The 22,185-nt window shown below is 47.0% G+C and overlaps 1 protein-coding gene across 13 annotated transcripts in view; it reads left to right on the top strand.

Annotated features, from left to right (window-relative positions):
* Sec16b (SEC16 homolog B, endoplasmic reticulum export factor) overlaps positions 1-17,828 on the top strand; it is a 57,459-nt gene extending 39,631 nt beyond the window's left edge. For 8 of the 13 annotated variants that reach the window (XM_060364521.1, XM_060364520.1, XM_021642619.2 and 5 more), the window contains 14 exons: positions 1,479-1,596; positions 3,158-3,269; positions 4,666-4,771; positions 6,641-6,781; positions 7,877-7,990; positions 8,929-9,001; positions 10,123-10,434; positions 11,221-11,288; positions 13,814-13,966; positions 14,139-14,237; positions 14,874-14,985; positions 15,110-15,189; positions 16,056-16,154; positions 16,712-17,828. In XM_060364521.1, coding sequence (XP_060220504.1) covers positions 1,479-1,596; positions 3,158-3,269; positions 4,666-4,771; positions 6,641-6,781; positions 7,877-7,990; positions 8,929-9,001; positions 10,123-10,434; positions 11,221-11,288; positions 13,814-13,966; positions 14,139-14,237; positions 14,874-14,985; positions 15,110-15,189; positions 16,056-16,154; positions 16,712-16,783 — 1,659 coding nt within the window. In that variant the 3' untranslated portion in view covers positions 16,784-17,828. The other 5 variants (XM_060364522.1, XM_021642622.2, XR_009584607.1 and 2 more) reach the window with 4 other exon arrangements.
* Positions 17,829-22,185: the final 4,357 nt, after the last annotated feature.

Here is a 22,185-nt window from a genome sequence, read left to right on the forward strand (position 1 = left end):
TCATGGATTGATAAAATTAATATTATGAAAAGGAGTGATTTATCAAAAGTTATTTACATTTCAGTTCAACACACATCAAAATCCCTTTCTCATTTTTTGCAAAAACAGAAAACACTTTTAAAATTTCATACAGAAACACAAAGGACCCCAGATGGCCAAAGCAATCTGTGCAAAAAGAACCATGTCGGAGGGGTCACCTCTTCAGATATTAAGATATTAAAGAGCCACAGTAATAATAAGAATATGATACTGTTACAAGAACAGACATGGAATGAAAGAAAACCAAAGACCCAAATATGAGTGCATGTAACTACAGCCATTTAATATTGGACACAAATGCCCAAAACATAAGCTGGAGAAAAGAAAGTGTCTCCAACAAATGATGCTGAGAAAACTGGAGGTCCACATGCAGAAGAATGAAGTTAGACCAGTGTCTAGCACCATACATAGGAACTAACTGTAAATGGAACAAAGACGTGAACTCTGATCACGTGGATGATCAGATGGGGAGAGCAGCATTTGTGTGGGACTGCTCCACCATTCTACAGGTCTGCTGGCTTTCTCCTGCTGCCTGGCAGGGTCCGTGGCCATTGCGTTGTCACCAGGGACTGGGTGGAGAGGGAGACTCACTCCTTAAGTGGTAATAGGAAGTACATTTCACATGAAGGTTGCCACGTGTGGAAGGGCCTTGGAAGACCAGGAAACGCTAGCCACTTGTAAGATGCGGAGTATCCAAGGGTCCCTGACTTACATGCCAGGTTAGCATGGACTTCTCTACTCATGAGGAAAGGGCGATCAAGCTTTTAGTGAGAAAAGTTTTTTGAGGGCATAAGGACTTTGTCTCTAGATATTTGAAGTGAAGGCCCAGGGAAGAAACTTGAAAATTAGTAAGTTAATAATCTCATATTATTTATCATTCAATATACTTGTGACCACGAGTGTGTGCATGTTTGTGTGTCTGTGTGTGTTTTCATGTGTCTGTGTGTATATGTGTGTGTCTCTGTATGTGCCTTTATTCTTTGTGTGTGTCTTTCTGTGCTTGTATGTCTCTCTGTGTTTGTATAATGTGTGTCTGTGTGTCTCTGTGTGTGTTTGTGTGTGTCTCTGTATATCTGTGTGTATATGTATCTCTATGTGTGTATGTATGTGCATATATTTGATTTTCCATCTTTTTTTGTTTGTTTGTTTTGAGACAGGGTCTCACACTGTGGTCTAAGCAGGTCTCAAACTCACGATGTGTACTCAGCCTCCTGAGTGCTAGGTTTACCTGTGTGTGCCACCAGCTTGCTCAGCGCCACGCGCCTGCCCTCCACACAGAGGGAACCTGAATCAATGCGTAATAGCATCACACACAATGAGTAGCAGCATCAATAGTATAACAGACATTCTCCCAACTCCATGCCCAAACGTAAACAATAATCTTCTTTACCCACATCCTGGGCTGTGATAAATGACTCTGAATCGTTATTATTTTTCAGTGTTGTGGAGACAAACAGTGGGGAGACTGGAGACCCCACTTGGCTGTGATCCTGTCAAATCAGGCTGGGGACACAGAGTTGTACCAGCGAGCAATTGTCAGCATGGGGGACACCCTGGGTAAGCAGAAATCAGCATTATGCCTTCCCTGGGGCACCTCCAGGCCAACTTTCAGAGCCTGACATTAGAGGCTGGAGAGCCAGTTCATGGCTTGGGCCGTCTTAGGCTCTGGAGGATCTGTCCTTCTGTTTAGGAAATTCCAGGGAAAAGCATAGGGATCCTGCAGTTCTGTTTCCCAGAATTCCCTTTGCTGGCTTTGTTTGTTTGTTTTACCCATATCTATTTCCCAGAATCCTTCCCCCCTGGGAGATTTGCTGTTTGTCATTGCTGTATAGCCTCCTCTTCATTCTCTAGTCACAGGTGCGGCTCCTTTACCTAGAGCTAACGCAGGGACATGTCGCTTTCTGTTGCCTTGTGGCCTTCAGTGCCCCAGTATGATCAGATGGGAAGTGCTATTTTTGCCTAAACTATCTTGGTGTCTTGCTGTTGTTGTTTCTATTATCCGTCTGTGAACACGGCCTTACAAGCACTTAACGGCTGTCGGATATTCCTGGTCACTGCTTCACACATCTGGTCCAGGCATAACTTTTAAGAAACCATGGTGTTCTTTGTGGAACCCCGCGAACATCTGCTCTTCTGAATTTGAAGCAGCCGCAAATAAGGCTGTGACAAGTGATGGCTGTCATCCGGCTGCCCGGTGAAAAGGGAATCCATGTTTATTGGGCACCAGACTCCGTGTTTGGTGCTTTACCCACTGTATCAGCCACTTTCTCACTGACGAGACAAAAAAAGCCGACAAAACCAGCTTAAGCAAGGGAGGGTTTGTTTGGCTCACAGTTACAGGGAGCACAGTTTAGGAGTGTGATGTGACCAGAGGGCCTGGTATTTGCTGCCAGGAGGCAGTGATGAGTGATGGGGCTTGGTTTGCTTCTTCCTCCTGCCCTCTCTTCCTGTTTACTCCTGGATTCTAGCCTAGAGGATAGTGCCCCCGACCCCACTCCAAACAGGTCCTCCCCACTCTGTTAAACCCGTCCAGGAACACCCTGAAGGGCAAGCCCCGAGGGTGGAGCCCCTAAATGATTCTCTTCAGGCTGACAATGAAGATTAACCATCACACCCACTTAATTCAACTTGAAGGCAGTGGAAAATGTACCGAGAACATTTAAAAAATCAACAACAACTTGGCAATTGATGTGATTTCTAGGAGCCCAGGAAAAGCCTCCGACCACCCAGCTTCAGCAGAGGAAGCCGCTGCGCGGCATGCAGATGTGTTAAATTCGTTTCCCTATGTCTCGCTTTCCTTAGGTCCAGGCACCTCTTATCGCTTCACAGCCTCAGGAAGGACCATGACTTTTAGAAAATTCCCAATGAAAAATCCATCAGGGGAATGTGAAATAGCATTGCACTGTGGCTGATGAGAATTGAAGTGCAGAACCCGAGGTCAAAAAAAGCTGAGGTGGGAGGGAGTGAGAGGAAGGTGCCGGGAGAACTAGCTTGCTTTATTCTCTACAGGTTCCCGCCCTCTGACCCTGGAGCTCACTCTTTATCTCTCTCTGTTTTGCTCGGATGGAGGGTCCCACAGGGTGTGTCTCATGGCTGGGCTCTTGTTCTCCTCCTGCAGCCGGGAAAGGGCTTGTGGAAGCAGCTCACTTCTGCTATCTCATGGCTCCCGTGCCCTTTGGCCACTACACGGTGAAGACAGACCATTTGACCTTGGTGGGCAGTAATCACAGGTATGGGACCTTTGCATGGAAAGGATATGGCAAAGATGTTTTCCATGGATTGTTTTAGCCCCTGCTGGGTTTCATAGCTTCACTATTGATTTCCTGTGTAAACTTCAGCTACCGCTGGCCCCTCCTCTGTATCTTCTGCGTGGGTCTAGGCAAGGAGGTCAGAGGGTGTTACATCACACTATCAGAAGGCTTTTGGTGTGTATTGTACCCTTCTGGCCACTGGGTGGCAGCCTAGCTCCACAACCAGAGATTGTAGAGCCAGAAAAATGAAAAAAGGAAGTTTACAAGTAGTTTCTTTTGGGCAGCTCTGGGCCTGTTCGGAGAGCCTACTTTTTGGGGCCTCCATAATATTTCAATACATTAATTTGGTGCACAAGCTCCTTGGAGCCTGCTCTATAGGTCACTTGCTTTCTGGTAGCTACAGATCAGAATTTTTGTCCTGAAAAACCCCAGAGCCCTGGAGAAGGAGCGAGCTGAAGCAGATAAGCTTGCCCTGGGTGGCCCTCACTGTTCTGGATCTTTTTATCCTCTTCTCCTTAATAGTTATGGCCTCTGAGCAGTCGTGGTTCTGTGCTCCTAGCAGTCAAGAGGCATAGACAGGAGCCAAGCTTGTCGCTGATGTTCCCAGCCCTCTGCCGCTGTAGCGATAGTGCCCGCCTCATGGACCCCTCTCTAGAGAGCCTGGGCTCAGACAGCATAACCATCTTCTCAAGGAAGCCTATCTGGGCCAAACATGACCATAACAGTACCTGGGTTAACAGGGCTCCTCTCCCACGTTTATGAATCCTGGGGAAATTTCTGGAGATATGTTAGCTTCTGGAAATATTCTGCTGACTGGGATATTGGGCCCCTGGCAAGGTGTGTGTGCGTGGGGTTGGAGGGACTGGGAAAGTGTGTGTGTATGGGAGGGACTCATGGAGGATCTGTGTATGTGCCCCTTGCCTCCCCCGCCCCCTGCCAGATCACATTCACCTGGTTTTCTTCCGCATTGGCTGAATGAACTTCCCATGGAAGACCCATCATTTCTTTCTGGCTCAGTTGTCCTCCCCATTTGCTGCCAGGCCATCTGTGTCGCTCCTGGATTCTATGGCTTCCACTTTTGCACTCGGCATGCTCAGGCTGATCTGCCTTTCCTGGGGCACGACAGGCATGTAGGGCCGAAGGCTAGTTTTCAGGATGAGCTGCAGGGTCCTGCCTTCCCTTCAGGACAGTGCAGAGCCTCCTTCCCACATGCAGGCTCTCCTAGAACTGTTGGAACCTTTCGTTTGTTGTCCAAGCCCTAGAGGATGGAGGACAAGGAGGAAGTGCCTTGGGCCCACCGTCTCTTTCCTCTCATGGGGCTGCCCACGAGTAGCATGCCCGCTTCACCTCTGTTCTTGTTATCCCCTGGTTTCAGTCAAGAGTTTTTGAAATTTGCAACAATCGAGGCTATCCAGAGGACGGAAATCTTCGAGTACTGCCAGATGCTGGGCCGCCCCAAATCCTTCATTCCTTCTTTCCAGGTAACTGAACCCGGAGGGGCCCATCAGCTCAGCTGTGGCCATGTTGTGGGCAGTCTTGATGTTTGGCACCTGGTACCACTGGGCAAGTCATCTCTTGCATTTCTCCTCATTAGTGGGAGGGTGGGAAGGCTCCGGGTTTCTTTTCGTGTTCCTGGAAGGTCAGAATTTTACGGTATGAAAGCAGAGCCGGTTAGAGGTCTCTGCTGGAGGCTCTTGCCTCGCTCCCTTGCTGCAGTTCTGCCCCTTCCTTCCTCTGCTTCCGTTGCCTTGGGGCTGTTCTCTCCCAGCGGTTCTTCCCATCTCCTCCTCTGCTCCCACAGTCATCCTGTCCCGTTGACTGCTCAGCTTCTCCCCTCCTTCTGACCACCCCTCTTTTCTCAGGAGCTCCCCTGTTGCTCTATCCTCAGCCCACCAACTCTGTCTGCCTGCTCAGGGCTTCAGCTGTGCAAGCGACAGCCGCAAGGCTCTGCTCTCTCCTCTCAGTCTCTGTTTGGCACCCCGTTGCTACCTTATGTCCATAGTGTCTGATACTGGCATTGCACCCTTGTCCAGTCTAATCCCCCATGTGTTTTGAGACCTGGTACCTTGCAGCCTTTTCTCTTCTCTCTTGATGGTGCGGATGTGAACTTCAGCGTAGTCTGTGCAGTAAACGGGCATAAAACCGAGATGGTTTGTTTCTGTGCTGGGGCCATTCCAGCCACAGCACTGGCTCCAAGGCCCCCAGCTCACATTTACTGGACACTGCTCTGTATCTTCCTTTCTTTCTGTGGGCAGGCACCTTTCTTCTCTGCCTTGAGTATCTTCTTCAGGTCCGAGACCGTTTCTAATGACTGGGTGGATGTTCTCCAGTGCCTGCTGTTGAGAGAGCACACAGCTGCAGTAGAGGCACGCACACAACACGAAACACACAACCTTGGGAACGAATCACTGTATTATCAATAATTGGCCCATTTAACCTCTCTTCTTTGAGAGTTTTGCCTTGCCTAACTGCTCCTCCACGTAGTTCCTGCATAGGTACTTTGGTGTTTTCTTTTTCTTTCCTCTCTTTATTCATCCCACCCATGCATTTTGTGGACAATATTCTGGGCTGATAGTCATGGGATGGCTATTCTTTTTGACTGTTTCACATGCTCAGCATTGCACTATGGTTCTTCTGGAATAGTACCTCTCATCCTATGGGGTTTTCACAAAGGAGGTACCTGAGGTTGAAAGGGTTTGGTTACATGTTACCAGCTCACTGTGCACACCATTTGTTCCAAGGACTTTGTGAGAATCATCTAATTTTATCTTTGTAGATTCCAGTGGACTGGGTGGTGGACTGGAAGTCCAGCTATAATGGAGAAGCTGAGGCTAGAGTAAAGGAACTAGCCCAAATGTTCCTCTTGGATTGGACTGGTTTTGTTTGACACTGAGCCATCACGTTTGATCTCATCCTATAGCTCCTTCTAGGAAAGCCCCTCTGCACTTGTCTGTACTTCCCTGTGGGCTTCACAGCCTTTGCAAAGGATCTAGTTTTGTATCTTCATGTGGGCCCTTGTGCCTGGGGCCACACTTCGCACGCTCTGGCTCCCTGTGAGGTGGGCTGTTAGATAAAAGGGCTGCTTTTCCACTGGAGGCTTGGGTCTGGGAAGATGAGCTGATGCGATTCACCCACCTCCTTCCTCCATAATGCAGGAACTGTATGTAGGCTGGATTTGGAGTTGTGCCCACATACAGATAAATTGCCCCAAATGGCACAGGGCCCTTGCTATTTGGATGCCAGAGTGAGTGGAAGCTGGCAGTCAGCTGACTTCCAAGAAGCCTTATCTACATTTCTCTCCCTCTCTCCTGCCTGGATGGGCTCATCACTGGCTCCATTCCTCTTCACAGGTGTATAAGCTCCTTTATGCCTCCCGTCTGGCAGATTATGGCCTGGCATCCCAGGCCTTGCATTACTGTGAAGCCATTGGTGCGGCTGTCCTGAGCCAGGGAGGGAGCAGTCACCCCGTGCTATTAGCGGAGCTCATCAAGGTGAGTCTCAAAGGGGTCTCTGTAGGTGTTTTATCTTCAGTGTTCAGAGAAGCCATTGTAGAGAGGCTTAGCCGCCACATTTCATCTTCTTTGAACATGCTGCAAAATTGGAGCCCACAGCTGTCTTTGACCATGTATGCATGTCCCAATGTGATAAGGAGAGGCCTGCCTGCATAAAGAGCAGCTGGCTGGGCAGGGGGCAGAGGGGCCGGGAGGCCGGAGAGCAGGCGTGTTCTGCTTGAGAAGTTCCACGTGTCTGCTTTCTTGGTACAGTCAAACCTCAAGCCATGTAAGCTGTTCTAACTACAAAAGCGGGCCTTTGAAAATAGATTTTAGTGATTAAAACAGGAAATGATCCTTATTAAAATACCTTTAAATGCATGGAATATTTTATCACATGTGGGGCACATTTAAAAAAGAAAACAAAAACATACCAACCCTTAGTTCCTTGGGAAGAAAACAACAATCAGGTAAATAGTTTTGTTCCAATTAATCGAGGAAAAGACTCCATTAGCTAGAGAGTAAAAAGCATCAAGCTCTTCAGTTTGTATATTGCTCTACATGAAGTCCAAGTGTTGGATTCTATAACCAATAAAATCTGTGCTGCGGAGACCGACATACTATGACATTTCTGCTAGTGGGCCGGAGCTCAGGATGGGTGACTGAAGTTTCCAATACAGAGCGTAATGGCAACTTGAAGCAGAAAGCATCAAAGGTTGTTAGCAATGTAGATCTGAGTCCCAGCCCATCCAGGAATCAGCATTAACCAGGTCCCCGAGTTTCCTTGCATTCCTATTCTAGAAACTTCTTGCAGAGAAGACAGCTTTGCAGAGCCACAAACCAAAAGAGGTATTCCCCTCACCCCATATTTGGGGGAAAATAATGCCCAAATGGGTTGCTGAAGTTCTGGGAGTAGATCTGCTGAATTTGTTGTTTCTCAGTTATTCTTTGTAATAGGATGTATGAATGAATTATGGCTCCTTCTCCCTCCTTCTTATTGTCTCTCTTCCCTGTTGTCTTTCCACGTGCCCCATTTCTCTCTCTTCTCGTCCTTTCTCACTTTCTACCCCTGACCCATCTGGAAACTCGGTTCAGCTTGCAGAGAAATTGAAGCTGTCAGATCCTCTGGTTTTAGAAAGACGCGGTGGGGACAGGGACCTGGAACCAGATTGGTTAGTGCAACTGCGGAGGAAGCACAAGGAGCTGGAGGTAAGTGATGCCAGGGTCCCTGGGGACCCAGTGTTTTCCTTTTCATTCCCAGGCTAGGCTGGACAGAGAGGTGCCCAGTTCCTCGATGGCCTGTGTCCCTGAATGTTGGGATTCAGGACAGTTTGCTCCCTGCTTCTTTTCTTTGCCTTGTGCAAACATTTCCCTGTGTTTTGCCACAGGGGGGCGCTCGTCTCAGCCACTCTTGCCACCCTTTCTCTGAGGTCCCAGAGAATGTTTCATGACCATCAAAGCTCCCCCATCTCTGTGAGGAACAATGGATCACAGTGGACCTGTGTCACTTTCATGTAATGTAGGGCAATTGCTTAAAAGACTTCCGGGCCTTTCCTTTTTGTTCTGACAATTGCAAAAGCTGCTGGTCATAATCAGAAGAGTAATTGGAGCAGGGCCTCCCCCATTTTCTTTCTTCTACTCTGCTGTGAAGGCAGGACAAAGCAGACTTTTAAATACTCACTGCCTTTTCTCCTCCTCTGGATAGCAAACTCTGAGGCCCACAGTTTACTTTCTTCCTTTGGCCCCTCACTCTGGGGAGGATGGTGACACTAGCTGTTGCTTTCCTGGTTCCAAACAGAGCTGAGAGACCCACTCTCATCTGTGTGATTCTGGGCACTGGGCATTCAGTGGAAATTCCCTTATCTGCTCCTTCCTCGGGGCATTTCTTATTGGTTTAATTTTTTTTCTCTATCTTCTCTTCTGTCCTTATTTTCTTTTATACTGTTTTTATTTTGTTTTGTTTTTCAAGACAGGGTTTCTCTGCATAGCCTTGGCTGTCCTGGACTCCCTCTATAAACTAGGCTGGCCTCGAACTCACAGAGATCTGCCTGCCTCTGCCTCCCAGAGTGCTGGGATTACAGGTATTCGCCACCTCGCCAGGCTTCTTTATACTGTTTAAAAGGATTTTTTTTCTTTATTTTGAACAGCAAACTAGAGCAAGATGCAGCAGAATACCTGATTCTACTCCTTCAGATATTTATGGAGCCAGAGCAACAACAGGTACCCAACATAAAACTGACTACCAGTTATCTGACTGAAGTATTTCAGCTGCAGTCATAGTTCCCCTTCCTTGGTACCTTCCAGGTCTGGAAATTAGACCTGTTGGTCCTGGCTGCCTCTTTTGATGGCCCTTGCTGGTCTCACAGACCCCAAACACACATCAAATGCCTGTAGTGTGAGGGTTTCTGCCTTGCAGGCCAGGTTTTCCAAATATTTGACTGTTTCGTGTTTTTTTATTGCTAGCTAATTGCTTTACCTGTGTGCATACCTTGCTATATCTTTTGAGAGAGTGTACATTTTATATTAGTGTTCCAGATGTTAGAAGTGTGAAGATTTTGAGCTATCAGTTGGCCATATAACAGAAATGAGATGCGTTTCAAAGTGTTTTCTCAGCCTCCTCCCTCTTCCCTCAGAATGCCTCTAAGTGTCCGTCAGCAGGAGTTATATATACTCCAAATGAGCTCCACACATTTCACTGCAGTCACCCCCCTGGTGGCGAAGTTCCGACAGGGGCTCTTGTCTCCCGTGTTCCAGCCTTTTGTACTTCTTTTCTGGATGTGCAGGGCGTAGGGAGGCTTTGGCTTGCGTTTCTTGGATTTGTGAGAACCTGCCTTGGCATCTCTATGTGATGATGTTCCTGCAGCCCTGGAAGCTTGAAGGCTGGCAGCTCACAACTTTCCTGTGCCCTGGGGTCAAGCATTTCACACACCCAGACCTTAGCTGATGGTATCAGCAAGGCCCCCTCCAGGGAAAATCAACCCTTATTCTTTACAAGCAAAGCCATAATCTCTCAAGTGTCATTTGTGTTTTTAACTATAAGCCTTTAAAATCTAATGAAGTCCCCTTAAAGGGGAAAGTGTTTATCCAAACATTAGAAAGGTGTAGAGTTCTATTGGATGTCATTTATATCCTCTCAGCCCAAAAGAGAAGGGCTCAGAGATTACCCAAGAAGCGAGAACAATCCGGAAGACAGCAGAGAGGGCTGTTGTAGTCAGTGCTTTGCTTGCCATCAGTGGAAGCTACACGAAGCAGCCGGGCCATGGGGTGCTTCCTAGAGAGGACAGGAGCAGGAATGCTTGAGAAGGACTTATCTGTAATGGCCGCATCTTCTTCTTCCTTAGCCACCCCCTATCAGGATCTTTCAGGATATCAAAGCTACACGGAGGACCCTGGGTACAGCTCATCCCTGTGGCCGACACCTGAGCAGTCAGGCCTACCCCAGCCCATCCCACAGCAGCCTTTCCCACAGCAGCGAGATACCTACTCAGAGAGAGAAGGTTCGGGGCCCAGGGGAACCCCAGTGCCTCTTTACTCCGTTCCCGCGAACCCCTCATCAGTGACGAGCGGTGGCAGCAGCAGCAACAGCGTGGCAGTGACAGGGCCTCCTGGAGGAAGGGTTGAAGAGGAAATGCCGCGGATACATCCTGCTTTTGGTAGGACCTGCCCGCCAGGCAGGATAACTTGGAGGGTGGGGTCTTGGTGGCAAAGAAGCAAAGGAGGAGGTATCCCAGGGACCTGCTGGAAGAAGTGGGCTTGGAATAAAGGCACATGGGGAATGCACATCTTGGATACTCCTGTTAGCCTGCGGGAGCATGTTCTCCTCTAGCCCACCTACCTCTCTCCCGGGACAAGCAGAGCAGGGCAGACATCACCATTCCACTTTCTCCTTGAAAGCATAGTTTGAAGTGCAGAGGCTACAAGGCAGAATGACAAAAAATATATCTCATGCACAGTGGTCCGGGGGGCTTCTTTCTAATGTCATCCTCTATCCAGGAGATTATTGACGGGACCTGGGGCCCTGTTTCTGGCCTGGTTCCACATTTCTTCAGGCCTGTCAGACCTTGGGGAGAAGAAGGTTAAAGGGGAACAGTGTTGAGTGATGCCAGGGAGATTCCGGGGACCACAAAGGAGGATTAGACCTCAGCTCTTTGAGAAAAAGCCTTGGCTAAGATAGAGACACGCGTGGAAAGAAGGCAGGGGAGACTCTGTGAGACAGAGCTCCATGCCTTGGTGGTTCCCTACACCCCTAAGGGACAACCCTGGTTTAACAGGTGGAGGTGTCACAGGGTATCACAGATTGAGCGGAACCGAGCAAGTGGACCTACTTGTCGAATAAACTCTTGCAACTTAGGCATCTGGGTCGCCATTTGTTTTCTTTACCATGGATAGGAAGAGCACAAACTGAAGCCCCTTGTCTTCATTTTCCTTTGGTGCTTCAGGAGAGAACGTGGTAGCTCATGAACCCCTTCAGGATCCTGAGGGTCTAGAGGTCATTTCCGGTCCTCAGGTGAGTGGATGGTGCAGGGGGACGCCAGCCAGTGACTGCTGTGACACATCCACTTTTGCTGTCTGCCCCTGGCGTCTCAGTCACCCGTGGGCTCCTCCCCAGCCCGGGGGACCCTTCTTCCGGGTGCAAGCCACTCCTCGTTTCTTTCCAGTGTGTGTTACTGAGGGACAGTGCAGCGGAGGTGGCTTGTGGATGGATCTCTCTCTCTCTCTCTTTTCATTTTCTTCTATGTTGAGGAAGACTATTGATGTTTATTTTAGCATCCGCCTTGGTTTATGTCAGATCTCTACGGTAGGAGTGGGAAGCGCTTATGTCTCTTCTCCTAGCCGTCCAGCCATTCTTCCTAGATGCTGACAGACGGCACGGCTCTCAGTTCTGAGGCCAAACCAGACATTCTGCAGCTTCACGCTGGTTAACTGATTGCATTATATGATATAATTTTCTCGAGCAGGAGTAGGCTATGTATATATATATATATATACATTTATATTTCTTTATTTTTATGTGTACATGTGCTTTGCCTGCATGTATGTCTGTGTACCATGTGCATGGCTGGTGTCCTCAGAGGCCAAAAGAAAGAACTAGGTCTCCTGGAACTGGAGTTTTGGATACTTTTGAATCACCATGTGGGTGCTGGGAGTCAAACCCAGGTCTTCTGGGAGAAGAACAGCCAGTGTTCTTAACCATGGAGCAATCGCTCCAGCCCCAGGGTTATGGAATTAACAAAAACATTATACTTTACTTTGCAGAAAAAAAAATAGTACATTATTGTTATAGAAAAAATTAAAAAGAAGAACCAAGTAAATACTGATCAGAATTCCACAGTAAATACTTTGGTTCTTTCCTTATTTTTTCTGTGTATGTGTAATATGTAAATATATGTATATTAATAAATTTATGTACACATGCTTTTCAATAGTTAAAACAGTTGTGTTTATATATCCTATATTATTTAACACTATGTAAGATTTTTTTTTTTTATCATTCGTAAGTATGTTCTTAGAAGTGTATGACAAGATCCCTTGTGGGAAGGTATTCCATTCCTTCCCAAGTGTCTGCCGAGCTCATACAGTGTGCCAGGCACTGTGGTGGGGCTGGGCGTGGCCAGTGACCGACGCTGCCACCCTTCCACTCTGCTGCCTGGTGGAGGTGGCTGGAAATGAACGACACCCTGCATCGGCTAGAGAGGGTGACTCAGGGCTATGTCTTGGAGGAGATCTTTGAGCAGAGATCAGAGTGCAAAAAGGACACAAGCCAAGTGACAAGGGCACCAGTGTCATTGTAGGGGGAGCCCTGAGTGGACACTCATAGATTAATGAAGAAAGATTCCTGGGTTAGACAGACGGGACTTAAAAACAGGCCTTTTCTTCTCTGCCTTTTCCTTTCCGACCTCCCTCCTTTTCTCTGTACCCTCCCCATCCTCCCTTTCTTTCACTCTTAGACAACCCAGATAGTGGCTACCCTACAGGACAGGCTGGTGCCTCTATCCTGACTTCCTGAGTCAGAAGAAATTCTTAGGTAGAAAGCCAGGTTAGCATTCCTTCTCTGCATTTGGCTAGCTGTGTGTCTCTGGGCCTTGCTACACACTGGCTTTCTCACATTTTAAACCAGATGACAGTAACAGTCCACCTCTCACTGCGCTGTGGCAAGGCTTCAGTCGATCGCGACATGGAAAGGGCTTAGAACAGTGCCTGGGACGCTGAAGACGTTATACCCAAACGCAGAGAAAAATGAAGCCCTTTCTGTGTTTTGCTGTAGTGTTTTGCAAAGTTTAAAAGAAATTACTATGAATTTTGCTCTGTTGAGAGCATACAGTGAGAATGCGATATAAAGAGCGATCTGTTACATTATCTCACTCGCATGAGGATACCTGGTGTAGGCAAGCTCAACGAGATGTGATGGAATGGGGCGAAGGTGGCCAGGGTGTGGGGATGGGGAGTTGAGGCGATGCTGTTTCTGATGGGATGCTGAGAAATGCCGGGGTCGGGTACTGCTGATGGCTGGATAGCATTGTGGATATACTTAGTGCCACCGTGTTATATGTGGTTAGGGGGACCTTTATGCTACGTGTATTTCACAATGGTAAGGGCAGTGGGCAGGGGGCTGTGGGTATGTTTTGCTCCCCTGTGGTGTAGGAGTTCTTGGGAGAACCTGCTGGGAAATAGGGCCTGAGGTTAGATTCACTGGCCGCTAGGTTCTCTGGCTTTGGAGTTAGAGGATCTTTCAGAGGTGCCTTCAGAATCTTTTCCTCTCCAGTAGTGGCTTCCATGCCTGTTCTTCAGGTCTTGGCCTGGTTCTGAGACTGCAAGCTTGAGAGGTTATAGAGCAGACAAACCTGCCAGTTTAGGGAGAAGATGGAGACGGCGGGTCCTGACATGTCCCTCTCCTATGAGCAGGCGTTTTCGCGGGTACGCCTGCTTCCCTCCCCAGCAGGGTGGGCTGTTCAGAGGGAGAGGTCATACTGCATTGTGCTCTGCAAACCTCTCAAGCGCCATGGAAGTCCCTGCTGTTTTGTATGATCTCAGGCACCACCCACTCCCGGGGCGCAAAGGTTTTCTGAGGATTCCACCAAGTCAGCCATGGAGGATGAGGAGAGGTCTTCTGATGGAGAAGACAAACCATCTCACCAAGATGCTTCGCAGAGAGGAAAGCCAGGGGAAGGGAAAGAGAACTCAAAGGTAGAGGACTTGGTCTTTTTCTGTACTTTACCACCTTTCATCCCTGTTTCAAACAGTGGAGCAGAGTCCAGAGCCCCGGGCCCTCCACACTCATCTCATGCCTGGCTGGCAACTCTCACAGCTGGTGAGAGAAACAAGTTCACTGGCCTTAACAATTCCCCTTGCCCTTTAGAGATCTGGATTTGGCTGGTTCAGCTGGTTTCGATCAAAGCCCGCCAACAGCATGTCCACCTCTGGAGATGAAGGCTCCTCAGGCAGTTCTGACTCCGAGGTAACCTCCACAGATGGACTCCACAGTCCCAGCCTGTGGACCCCAGAGGAAATCCAAACACATCACAGCACCGCCGCCACACTCTGCTTTGGGCTGAAGGAAAGAGAGGCTTTGTGCTGGGAGAGTACAAGAAATAGTTTTTATTTTTATTTTTTATTTTATTTTTTTAAGGCAAAGACAGAACGAGACAGGTCTTGGAAGTCAGACATGGTGTAATCACAACCTGAAATCACAGCATTTGAGATGCCGAGGCAGGAGGATTGCTGTCAGTTCTAGGTCAGCTTGGGTTACACAATTTGGCCTCATTAGAAACAAAAGAAAACGAAACAAAACAAAACGCCCACATCCACATGCCAGACACACACATACATGTGCACAGCAGACAAGGAAAGAGAGTGAGAGCGAGAGAGGGGTTGAGGGGGCAGAGACATCAGAAATTAAAGATGAAGAATTTATACTTCAGAGCCTCAGCGACAGGAAGCTGACCTGCATTCTTAGCAGAGGCTTCACAGAAGGAAATGGTGTTTGTGGGGAATTGCCTATGTGGAGATTACCATTGTGGATGCCAGAGCACACAGAAGTTGGCATGAATTTTCTGAGCACTGATGTCACCTTTCCCGCCTCTTTCCCACTAAGCAGGAGTCTCCTAGAGCATCACCTCCTGGCCATGCTGGCCAGGGCCTCTCACCAACACCTGCTCACGGGGCCCCATCTCTACCAGGTGCCAGCACCTTCTCGAGAGGCACAGGTACTGCTCATCTCCTGGGTCATGGGTAGCCCTGTTGATGCTCCTAGATTGGGGGTACCCTTGTGGAATGGGGACTCCTCATTTCTGAGCATGTGAAACAGCTCTCTGATTCTTTGCCTTCTAGGTGGGAGTAGTCCTCAGGGATCATCAAACAACAGTGGAGTAGCTAAAGGAGCTGGGATTGGAGGGTCCTCGGAGGTACAGGTGAGCAGGCTGTGGGCTGGAGCCTAGGACTCCAGAAGATACTTGTGTGTATGTAAGGACTGGTTTGCCTGTGAAGGATGACTTCAGGATACGGAGAAAGTTTATATATACCTTTGCTTCAGTTGCCTGCCTCAGCCTGGAGAGCCTAGACAATGGAAGATAGTTCCTCACAAATCTGGGGCACAGAAATACATGGCCACATTGCTGGCTGATCTGATTCCTTCTGAGGCTTTCTCTTTGGTTTGCAACTGGCTGCTTTCCCCCTGTGTCCTCAATGGGTCTTTCTTCTGTATGTGTCAGTGTTAACTTTCTTCCTTTTGTAAGGGTATCATACATATTGGGTGGGTACCCATACTCTTTGAAGATTCTGTTTCATGCTGAGACACTGGGCCCTTAGCACCTGTATTTTGGAAGGTCACACTTCAGCCTGTGTGGTTTAAATGGAGCTCAGGGAATGGCCTCTTTTCCTGTCTTAGTGGGAGGTGGAGTTCACTCATGTGCACTTGGCTGGGACTATCATAAATTCTTCATAAATTGTCTATATAGCAAGGGATTTCCTGACTATTGCTAGGGAAATGTTTCCATTTCTTGAAGCCTGGTTGGAGTACTCTTGTAGCATTTGAGGCCCTCTGAAGAGTTTGATAGTGATTCTTAGGACTCGCTATAATTTACTGTGGCTTTTTCTTCTTACTTTCTTTGGGTGTAAGATCTCCTGCCTCTGCCTGGTCATCCTGGGTCCTGGCATTGGTTGTGTTCACCTGAGTTTTATAAGAAGTCCTTTTGTTGGTCAAAATGGATTCTCGTGGAGGGGCTTAGCATACCAGGAAGCATCCAGGTATCAGATTCTCTGTTGTTTGCAACCACAGGGTGCTTCTTCGGAGTTCTACTCCCAGCCCGGAGCTCTCCCTCCTCCACCTACCTTGCAAGGCGCTGTTCCTCTCTACAACCCATCTCAGGTCCCTCAGGTAAGGACCATCCTTTTGGGAAGTAGCTAGGAGGTCAGGTTATAGATTAGGGAGGGTGGTATACAGCTCCAATTTTCTACCCACTGAATGTGAGTTCCTACACCTGTTTCTACACCTGTAGGGTGGAGCTAAGAGTAGCCATCCCAAATACAATATGTATGCAATATGGTACCTAGAAAATGCTCGAGAAATATTACACATCTGAGCATCACTCTTCACTTGGAATCGATCCTGAGATATGAGCTACACAGTGCTAATGTCTTGGTGTGGGTGCCTTCTCCTGTCTCGGGGCGAAGGTGTTCCTCAAACTTTGAGAGTAGCCACAGTCTCTGCTTCTCAGTGACTAGAGCTGACTCAGCAGATGCACTCCTTGGCCTTTGCTCTTTATAAAATCAAGCTCCCTTTCACCATCTTTCAGAGGTGGAGGCTGGCCATTAGAGTACAGAGTTAGGAAGCCACCTGCAGCTAAAAGGGGTGGCCTTGCTCAGCCCACTAGTCCCCAAGTGGAGTCATGCTCGATGCCACTTTCTAACGTAGTTTCTCCCCTTCTTTTCCAGCTTCCCGCTGCTACTAGCCTGAGTCGGCCAAACCGCCTAGCCCAGCGCCGCTATCCAACCCAACCATGCTGAGAATGATCATCTGTTCCGGGAGCAGGGGAATGAGCACCCATCCATCCTGGGACACCTCCCGTAGCACAGCTTTCTGTTGCTTCCCGCTTCTCAGTGTTCTTTTCACCCTTGCCACACAAAGGGTACCTGGGGGGTAAAAGGCAGGATCTCCCTGGACACAGCTTGGTCCAAGTTTCAGCTCAGCTTTAGAGCGATGGGAATTATCTCATCAGGCAGAGAAACAGGCAACAATGTCCGTGGTTGAGGGTCATGGTGGCGGCACTTGAAATGGAAGCTTGAGAGGCTCAAGAAAATGAGGGACCCAGGAACCCCATGGCGAGAACGAAAGATGATACCGCTGGACTACACAGCAGGGGCTTGGAGCAACATCCCAGAATAACTTGGACTTCTTCCTCAGACTTGCTTAAAGACCAGTTTACAGCTCTTGTTAGCAAAGTTTTTACATTGAATTTGATTATTGCTGCCCTTCAGTGATTCCCCTTTCAATGACATCTCAGCAATTTTCCTCCTGGTCCTAGTTTTTTGTGCACATTTTCTGTGTGGTTCAGACTAATTATTTTTCTCTCACTTTCTTAGCTGGTCCTATTTTTTTTTTTTTTCACATTCTGACATCTGGCTATCAAGTTAGATTGCTGTAGGCATCACATCGTCATGGTAACTACTGAACCTAATGATACAGATGGGTGGAACATCAGTATAATAAATAATGGAAAACGTTTCCTAAAACGTCACCCTCTCCGTAAGAGGGGGGACTGAGTGCCTCATATTGTTAATACCTGCCTTCCTACCTCAGGCCTTTGCAAATTGATGTTCTGAGGGTCACTGGAGCCTGATAGAGGAGGGAGATGTCTTGGAAATTTCCATTTTTTCCCCCCTTTCAAACCTCAAATAGGAATGATTCTTGCTGTTTGTCAGATTTGCTTAAAATTGCTCCTCACAAAGAACATTTTTTTTTGTATATGTAATTGTACATAAAAGTTTTGTACTTTAATGTACTATGGTTCTGATGTTGATAGCGATTAAATCCAGATAATTTTATAGCAAATGCTTGTCTCTGGCTGGTTTCTGCAGAGGGAGAAAATACATTGATGGTCTCTTCCCTGACGTTGTTCTAATAATGGTTCCATTGTGTGATCAGGTGTGAATAGCTAGAAAAAGCCCTTTGTTAATGGAGAATCAAAGACTGGTCTTCTTAACTTCCAGGTCTACTCTCTAATGCTATCTTTTTTTTTTTTTTTCAATTTAAGAAACACGGACAAAAGCTCCCCTTACAACTAGTCACTTCGCTAGATGAATGTGGCATATTCGGTTTCCTGTTCTTTTCATCTTAGATGAAATTAGGAACTATAGACATAAGCATTTTGTACCTGGAAAGCCCTCACTATGTGCACTTTTTCTTTCTTCTTAAGATGGCTGCTTTCTAGGTTTAGTATGCTGACAGCCAGCACTTGCACCTTAGCTGTTGCCTGTGAGTATCCAAGGCACCAAAGACTTGAACCCTGCTCATGCAGTTCACCTTGCAACCATGGACAAAGTTGCTCTGTTGCTCCTGTGCTTCACCTTTTTTCACTTATAAAATGATGGTGATGATAATAGTACCTACCTTATAGGGAAAGTGCTATAATTAACTGAACAAAGGTCCTTGAAATGGCAAGAACTTTGGGTTTCCAGTTATGAGTGTCTCGCTAATAAGCAAAATACCGGACTTCAACTATTTCTACAGGATTTCCTGTGTCATTTTGATAATATGTGTCTGGCAGGAGTGATAATTTTAAAATACATATCAAGATATGCCTTAATGATAAAGCCAGTCTACCCAGCATCTAACCTGCCGCCTTGTGAGAACAGAGGAAGAGTTCCCTTGGGAGCAACAACATGGGGAATGCCCAATGAAAGAGAGCGCTTCAGCGGAGGAGCCTGAAGACCCAAGAACAGGGCCAAGACCCCCGTGTTCAAGTCTTTACTTCTCTGTTTAGACATTCACAGAAAACCGACGAGAGCAAGCACTGAGCTTACTTGAGTCCCCAGCAGAACATACAGCTCTGAAGGCATTTTCCCAGGAGGACCTGACAGGATGTTTTATGCACCAGAGAAGGAGGAGGTTCATGATACTTACGCTAATTCATGATTGAAAGTTTTCACCGTGGTAAAGTCAAAATGTGTCCATCCGTCTGTCTACGCCTGATTAGAGCAAATCCATTGCTCGTTGATCAGGAAAGGTAGGTTCAGTAACGGTCTGACGAACTGGGGTCACTCACAGTTCCTCACTGTTTATCAGCTTTGGGGGTGTGGTGGTGGCTGTTTGCTGACGGTCATTTAACAGCTTTAGCTGGTAGAAACAAATTGTGGCTGTAAAAAAGAGTGCAGCTGTAACAGGAAAACATTTTCTCCTTTTCTTTTACAAGCTGGGAGGGTAGCATGGAAAATGGGACAGCAGTGGTTTTGGAGACCTTTTCCTCTTCCACAGCCCAGAAGGGTCTGCAAGACTGGTTGGTATTGTGTTCAGTGAACTGGGGCCATAGGGGTGTGATCCCAGGGATGGCCAGGTCTGTGATGAAAGGCAGAGCTCTATGCAGAAGGGGATAATCTAGAAGAAAACAACTGCACAGTGTCCCCAAAGGCTAGAGGGGACCAGTGGTATTCAGAAGATAGTAGGTCAGGTTTAGACAGGAACAGAGAAAAATACAGAGAAACGCTGTGGGCCACAGGCCCTCTCTCCCATCAACACATACCATTTGAGGAGAGGGACTACAAACAGAATTCCATCTTTAAACAAAATAATGGCCAAAAGACACCATCTAAACGGAAGCACTTGAGACAGTATTAATTGGCAAGTTTGTTTTCCCCTTGTTCCTCAGTAGAGCACAGGCTCAGAGGGAGGATAAATCAGTGAAGGAAAATAAAGCCACATTTTCCTTGTGAAACTGAGTGGTAAGTGCAAATTTGCGATTCAGCTATATACATATAATTTAATATTTATATGAAAACATTTAAACTTAATGTTCAGTAATTTGAAAGAGAACAAACCGTTAAATTCCATTTAAGTGTCTTTATCACTTATCACCGCATTCCGCCCCTCTGTCTAATCCCCTTTCGTGGCCCTGGAACTGTGAATACGTGTGATGCCTCCATCACCTGCATACAGTTCCCTTCCAATGCCGCACAGGCTTCAGATTCGCCAGGATCAAAACCTTGGTTAGAATTTTACTTCTCCAAGACAGCTTCATTTTGGAGGGAGATGGTTTCGACTCTGAGAAACTAAAAAAGAGGAGCAAAAGACATTACCAAAGTCAGAGTGTTTCCTACCCAGACAGAATTATGCAAGCACCTGTTTTGCTTGAAAAGGAGTAAGAACAATGAGATTTGGTTCTCCCCATTCTTAGAACTTTTTCTAACCCTTCTGCCATGAGAGAGTTGTGGAAGTCATTTTCTACTTCGTCTGCCTTTTGTCTTCAGCTAGAAACTGCCCGAGCAGCAGCGTGATTCTGGAAGCGAAAGCAATAGGATGTAGGTGCTTGACTGAGCTTGCCAGTAAGTATACCCCCAATCCTCACCCATGCTCGCCCATGCTCATGGCAGATTCATACCTGGCCATCACTCTTTCAGATCCTTCAGAAATGGCTTCTTAATGAGAGCGAAAGTTATTCTGAATGAAGATTAATAGCATGTTAAGGTGTTTCCATCACCATCTCACCAAGTGGAAGAGCCTGCCTCCTACACATTCCTCCTTCCTATGCATTCGTATCTCCAGGTAATAGCAGTTCTTTTGATCAAGATAACAGCGGTTTAAGTCAACTTCATTGACCTGTGAGAACTGCTTGTCACTTTAACGTGAGGTGCTTTCCCTGGCTTCTCCCCCTTGTGGAGAGTGCATATTCACTTTTTAGAAGAATATTAATGGGGAATTCCATAGCGTCCATCAGGGTTTCATTGTGCTCTGAATATGAAATGTCTCTCATAGGTTTATGTGTGTGAACATTTGGCCCCTAGCTGGTGGTGCTGTTTCAGAAGGTTGCGGGACCTTTAACAGGTCGATCCTTCCTGGAGGAAGTGTGTCACTGTGGGCAAAGCCTCGAGATTTTATAATCTGGCTCCAGGTCCTGTCTGCTCTCTGCTTCCTGGTTGCAGACACAATGTGGCCAGTCTGTTGCCTTTCGCCCCCACTGCCACGCCTTCCTCTTCGTGACTCACTGTGTCCTTCCTCAAACTGTAAGCCCAGATAAGCCCTTCTTCCCTTAGGTTGATCTTTGTCAGATCTTTGGTCATGATAATGAGAGAAGTAATTAATACATCTCCAGCAAAGACAGGAAACAGATGCTCACTAATGCCTGGAGCTATGTCACATGCTAAACAGGCACAGATCACTTTCCTGCGTGTGAAAGGAAATCTTACAAAATGGGATTTTCTTCACAGTAGTGAGGATCACATTGGGTTCTTAGAGTCTTTTGGTGGAGTCTATGGTGGTCAGATATTCTGAATTTCAATAATAAACTGAATAACATTTATTGAGGCTATGATACAAGACATGAAGAATCAAAAGCTGAGGGTAGAGGTTGAGCACCATGTGGAAGTTGATTCCGCCGGTAAGGATGGAGCTGGAATTAGATCCAGGTATTCTGACAGAGCCATCTGGGCTTTTAGTCACATTGTCTCTGGAAGTCTGTGCAATTTCCACATAGCCATCAAGTTCAGTGATGTGATCAATGGAGTTAGGTCAACGGGGTGCCAAGAATTCCACATTTTTTTTTCTCAGCAAAGATAGCTTTGATAACCTGATGTAGATTTGCTGAACTGCAATCATAGACTTTATTCTTGTTTCTCTTGGTTGTACACAGAATTTAGAGATGACGAGTTCTATTGTAGAGTTCCTCTGTAGGGTTGGAGCTAATGTTAGCAGTGGTTTGGGGTCTATGCAGACTTGTGTGTACCATCCCATGAGGCAACTTCCAGGGTGCGTCTCATTTTATCTAGCCTCCACCCTAGTCTCTTTTATTTCCCTTCTTCATAATTAAGTTTCATTCTTAAGCTACATTAACCTCTACCGGAAGCATCTTGCACATGTCTGCTATTGTGATGTCTGTGTTTGTTTGTTTTCTGCGGCTGCAATAAACTCTCTGAAGGTGGGCACTACACAAAGAGAAGAAGAGGGTCAGGTGGTCCCGTCAGCCTCTGGCGAGGGTCTTGTTTGGGTCACTGTGTGGCAGATGGCTTTGAGCTATAGTGTGTGTAACATGGAGAGATCACATGGTGAGAAATGGCCTGGCAGCTGGAAGAGGGACCAGAATTGCTCTCTTCTAAGAATTCTTAGTAAAACTTATTTTACTTTATGTGTTTATTTATGCTTGAGACAGGGTCTCATTATTTAGTTTAGTTTTTCTTGAACTGTGTATGTTGTTCAAGCT

Source organism: Meriones unguiculatus, chromosome 11 (assembly GCF_030254825.1).
Source record: "Meriones unguiculatus strain TT.TT164.6M chromosome 11, Bangor_MerUng_6.1, whole genome shotgun sequence".
NCBI lineage: Eukaryota > Metazoa > Chordata > Mammalia > Rodentia > Muridae > Meriones > Meriones unguiculatus.